The 4,945-nt window shown below is 62.1% G+C and overlaps 2 protein-coding genes across 4 annotated transcripts in view; one reads left to right on the top strand and one right to left on the bottom strand.

The window, feature by feature from the left end:
• The window catches only part of Fam71e1 (family with sequence similarity 71 member E1), a 4,428-nt gene extending 3,764 nt beyond the window's left edge, over positions 1 to 664 (bottom strand). For all 3 annotated transcript variants that reach the window (XM_010640667.3, XM_033765922.1, XM_033765921.1), the window contains exons 1-2: positions 343 to 664; positions 61 to 179 (exon numbers count right to left, since the gene is read on the bottom strand). In XM_010640667.3, coding sequence (XP_010638969.1) covers positions 61 to 179; positions 343 to 364 — 141 coding nt within the window. In that variant the 5' untranslated portion in view covers positions 365 to 664. The remainder of the gene's footprint in view (positions 1 to 60; positions 180 to 342) is intronic.
• Positions 665 to 703: 39 nt separating this feature from the next.
• Positions 704 to 4,939, top strand: Emc10 (ER membrane protein complex subunit 10). Its single transcript, XM_010640669.3, has 7 exons — positions 704 to 879; positions 1,872 to 1,944; positions 2,697 to 2,806; positions 3,573 to 3,677; positions 3,901 to 4,082; positions 4,177 to 4,270; positions 4,765 to 4,939. The coding sequence occupies exons 1-7, from the start codon at positions 766 to 768 to the stop codon at positions 4,849 to 4,851; spliced, it is 765 nt and encodes a 254-aa protein (XP_010638971.1). The 5' UTR covers positions 704 to 765; the 3' UTR covers positions 4,852 to 4,939.
• Positions 4,940 to 4,945: the final 6 nt, after the last annotated feature.

Genomic DNA, 4,945 nt, shown 5'->3' on the forward strand with positions numbered 1-4,945 from the left:
TGGGGGGAGAGGGTGAAGGTCGTACCCAGGCTCTGGGGCTGAGCTCCGGGGGCTCCACACCTGCACAAAGTTGCTCTCAAAGATGGAGAAGTCCCGCAGCTGGTCGAACTCGCCGCTCAGGAGGTGGCGCTGGAGCCATCCGGGACCTTCCAGGGAACAGGCTGGATCCAGAAGGCGTCCTAGAGGGGCGAAGTTCAGGTCAGGCGGGCAGGTCAGGCCGGGGCGGCAAAGGGCAGGGCAAAGATTATCAGCCCTCTCCATGGCCGGCCCCACACCCTCCTCGGTACCCTCACTGGTTCCCACACTAAGTGCAGCCCTTTCTGGCCTGGCTTTGTCTCTCACCTGCCAGCCCACTCGATCCCATTTCACCCACTGCACCGAGGGCCAATTTAGACTTGTGGCCCCCATAGTCGCAACGCCCCGCCCCTCGTTGGGCACGGAGGGAGGAGCCTTAGGGAGAAAAAAAAAGGGCGGTAACTATGGGGAGGATGACGGCATAACGCGGCGGGCCAGGTGTGGTGACATCACAGAGGACGCTATGGTGGTGACGTCACCGAAAGGACGGGCCCGGGGGATCTGAACATACAGGCTGCAGCCCTCCAACATCAAGTGCGGGTTGAGACCCGCACCAGTACGCACGCGCAGGAGTTAGCGCAGGCGCAAGAGCCCTCACACTCGTACAGCGCGACGATCCCCCCCCCCCGCCCCGTTACTCCCAGTGTGCACTGCGGCGTAAAAATTTATAAGTGGTAGGTAGGCGTCGTAATGGCGGCGCCCGGCGCGAGCGCAGCTCGCCTGCTCCTCCTCTTGCTGATAGTGGCAGCAGCGCCCAGTCGGGCCAGGGGCAGCGGCTGTCGGGCTGGGACCGCTGCACGTGGGGTGAGTGCTCGTTAGCGCAGCGTAGAGGGAGGGCCGACGGAAGTCATGGGTTTATAGGTGGATTAAGGTGGCTACAAGGTTGGGCGGTAGCGAGAGGGTAGCGGGAGGAGAGAGAACCCTGGAAATGCCGGTGCAGGAAAGGCTTGACTGGGCGCGAGCGGAAAGAGGAGCGCCGCCCGGTGGATCCTGGCACCTGGGCCTTAGGTGCGATGGGAAAGGGGCGGCGCCGGCGGACAGGTGGGGGCAAGTAAGGGCTCGTCTATGTGAATATTCATGAGGGGGCGGGCCGGGCGGAATTCTGGGGGATCTGACGCCAGCTAAATTAAAACGAAAAAAGGCAGGGCCGGGGATTTAGCTCAGCTTCACCGTGCCTGCCTTGCAAACGCAAGGTCCTTCCTGAGTTCGATCCCCGGTACCCCCGCAAAGAGAGGCGTTGGGGCCACTGGAGAGACCGGAGAGGAGTTCTATGTTCTAGATTTACATGAGAGAACCGGGTCGCTCAGATGCTCAGGTGGATGGGCGTTAGTAGGTGGAGGGAGGATGCAGAGGTAGGAGAAATGTAAAGGTAAGGAAAAGGAAAGAGTTAGAATCTTGAATGTAGTTGACAGGAGCAGAACTCAGGCGGCGTCTTGGTTATTGAGGCTAAGGTGAAAATGAGGACTTTTGGATATTAGCATATTAATATGCCAAGGAGGCCCCGGGAGGAGGGTAGTCTCTAACTCATGAATATTTATGACGTGAGGAGTGAAAGCGATCTAGGAAAGGAGGGCAACTCAAAGCATTTTGTAACATTTTGCTTTCTAGATAATGGGAGGCCAAACATGAATATTCATGATGGGCGGTTCCAGTGAAATGGCAAAAGCGATTGATTGGCTTGAGCCTCAATATAAGGCTCCTCATCCCGTCCACCAGTCCTTCTGTCCTGGGGTTCGTGGGTCAGGACCTTCCAGAGCTCCGTGGTCCTCACATGAGCCTCCCTGTCTGTCTTGCAGGTCGGTGCTGAAGGCCGTGAGGGGGAGAGTTGTGGCACGGTGGGGCTGCTGCTGGAGCACTCCTTTGAGATCGGTGAGTCCCGAAACACCTGCTGCAGGGTGAAACAGGTGGGAGCCTGACAGTCATTTACTAACAGCCTTGCCCGGGGAGGTGAAGGTCACACAGGCAAAGAGCTGCCTTGCCTTTAACTGCCCCAAACCTGCGGGACCGTCCCAGCCTCCGATGGCACGGAAGTAGTGATTGCAGAGCAGATTCTTCTAAGCATCGCCTCATGGCCTGTGCTAGCACCTTGGGCGTTTTGTGTGTCACCTCAGGACAGTCGTGCAAGGTGGTAGGTGTTAGCCCCATTTTCCGGGCTCAGTAGGCACCTCACAGGGCCCCTTGGTCAGCGAGTGACAGAGCTGGAACCAGGTCCCAAGCCCAACCGAAACAATGACAACAGGTACAGTCAGCCCTTCCGGGGCCCAATAATGGCATAAAGCCCCGCTTGGTGTAGTGAGTCTGGGTCCCTTGTCAGACTCTGGTCAGCCAGAGGAAACCGAGGCTCGCAGTGGTCATGTGACTGTCCGTGGCCACCTAACAGGTAGGGGTGGGCCTTGGGAGCTCTGGGGTTCATGTGTTGGCTTTGCTGCCTTGGGAAGCAGGAGGGCAGGGCACGATGGGAGTGTCGTTGCGGAGCACATGGGAAACTAGGGGCTCAGGGTGAAGAAGCCACTTGGTCCCTCTCTAGCCGAGGGCAGGTGAAGGTCTGAAGCCAGGTCTCCTGGCCCCTGCCAGGGCTGTAGGTCGTGACAGGGGGGTCACTGAGTTCAGGCTCTCTGCAGATGACACTGCCCACTTCCGGAAGCGGGGCTCGCTGCTGTGGAACCAGCAGGATGGTACCTTGTCTCTCTCGCAGCGGCAGCTCAGTGAGGAGGAGCGGGGCCGACTTCGGGTGAGGTGGGGACCCCAGGGCTGGGTTGGGCTTGGGGGGCGGCCAGCGGTTTCTCCATTTGCCCACTGTGGCCCCTACATCCTCCCTCCAGTTCCAGGTGAGATCCCAGCACCTTCTGCTGCCCTGTCCCCCCTGTGACCCCCATGGCCACCCCAAGTGCATGGTGCTTGTTTAGCCTTTTTGCTGAGACATGGTGTGCCTGCCTCAGGGCCTCATTCAGGCTGCGCCTGTGCCTGCCCACGGCCCATCTCTCCTCCTTGGGTTTCCCTCCTCAGCTCCTGTCACCTTTTCAGACTCAGCTGGGACTTCCACAGTTGTTTAGACCGAGTTTGATGTGAGGAGAAAGATCCTCAGGATGGCGGTGGTTAGACAAGAGGGTCCACGTGTCACACTGCTTCCTGGCTCCTCAGTCCTGGTCCTTCCGGGCCTGGCTCTGCCTGCGAGCCCCTTCCCCAAAGCTGGTACAGTCCAGTCCCACCCGCTTCTGTGGACACATGGCGCCCTCCCTGGGGAAGAGGTCAGGGCCAGGTCTGTGCAATCATGACTCTGTCCCAGCTGCCCCCAAAGAGAGCTGATTGCTCATGGAGCCGAGGAGTCTGGGTGTGGAGCAGGTGCAGGTGGGTGGCCCAGTGGGCAGGCCCCGGGTGGACTCAGCCAGCCAGGGCAGTAGGTGTGGGGTTTGGAGTGGGGGTGGGCAGGGAGGAGCCTTCTTGATAGAGGCCCCATGGCGCTGTCTCTCACGGCTCCCTCCCTGTAAACCCTGCAGGATGTGGCAGCCCTGAACGGCCTGTACCGCGTGCGGGTCCCCAGACGGCCCGGGGCCCTGGACAGCTCAGAGGCCGGTGGTTATGTCTTGTCCTTCGTCCCTGCGGTGAGTCAGTGATGTGACCACCCTTGCCCTTGTTCCCTGCCTGCCTCAGTCCCCAACTCCCAGCCACCTTGGCTGCGAGGAGGGCCGGAGGCCCCAGGCCTGTCCTGGCCCTAGGTGGGTGGCTCTGGGGGCTCAGTCCGGGGTACAAGTTTCCTGGGGGAGGCAGGGAGCCGAGAGGGCTTTAAAAGCTGCAGGGGGCCTGACTGCACTTCGCCCACTCCAGTGCTCCCTGGTGGAGTCGCACCTCTCCGACCAGCTGACCCTGCACGTGGATGTGGCCGGCCATGTGGTGGGGGTGTCCGTGGTGACGCACCCCGGGGGCTGCCGGGGCCACGAGGTGGAAGACGTGGACCTGGAGCTGTTCAACACCTCGGTGCAGCTGCGGCCGCCGGGCACCGCCCCGGGGTGAGTTGGAGGGAGGCCGGCCCTGCGCGTCCATCAGTGGAGGGCTGCTTCTGGTCGGCCCCTGACCGCAGCCTCCGCCTTTCCTCCCCTACAGTCCCGAGACCGCGGCCTTCATCGAGCGACTGGAGATGGAGCAGGCCCAGAAGGCCAAGAACCCCCAGGAGCAGAAGTCCTTTTTTGCCAAATATGTGAGTGGGGCATCCTGGCCTCCCCTCTTCCCCACGGCCCTGCCAGCCGCCTCCGCTGCCCACACGCTGTGCACATCCATCCTGGGCCCAGTCCGCCGGGTGGAGGCACTCAGGGCCGTGGACCCCTCCCTGGTTGGCTTGTGAGAGTTGTCCCTGAGCTGGGGGCACAGAGACCCAGGTGTTTGTGGGCCAAACATGGAGGGAGTGACCAGGCAGGGAGAGACAGGCTGGTGGCCTCACCCGAGCTGGGCTCCAGGAGGCAGGACATAGGGGTACAGAGGACTGGACCCCCAGGAGGCTGGGCGCTGGAGGAGTCCAGAGATCATGCTTGACCTTGGCAAGGGTCGGCAAGGCCAGGCTGCCTGAGGGCTGAGTGGGTGCTGCCGGCCTGGGAAGCCCTGAGCAGCCCACCAGCTGAGCCATGGGAACGGAGGCCCAGAGAGGCCCTGCCACGTGTTGGAGGGCCCTGCTGACCCGTGCCCCTCCCTCCTCAGTGGCACCTCATCCTGGGGGGGGCCGTGTTGCTCACAGCCCTGCGTCCTGCTGCCCCGGGGCCCGCGCCGCTGCCGCAGGAGGCCTGAGTGAGGACCGAGACCCCTTCCCGCCTCCCGCCTGTAGTGACGTAGGGAACTCGGCCCCCCGCGCGGCCCCCTCGTGCCGGGCCCCTTGCAGGCA

The sequence above is a fragment of the Fukomys damarensis genome, unplaced genomic scaffold (genome assembly GCF_012274545.1).
Source record: "Fukomys damarensis isolate Sample0158 unplaced genomic scaffold, DMR_v1.0_HiC HiC_scaffold_19, whole genome shotgun sequence".
NCBI lineage: Eukaryota > Metazoa > Chordata > Mammalia > Rodentia > Bathyergidae > Fukomys > Fukomys damarensis.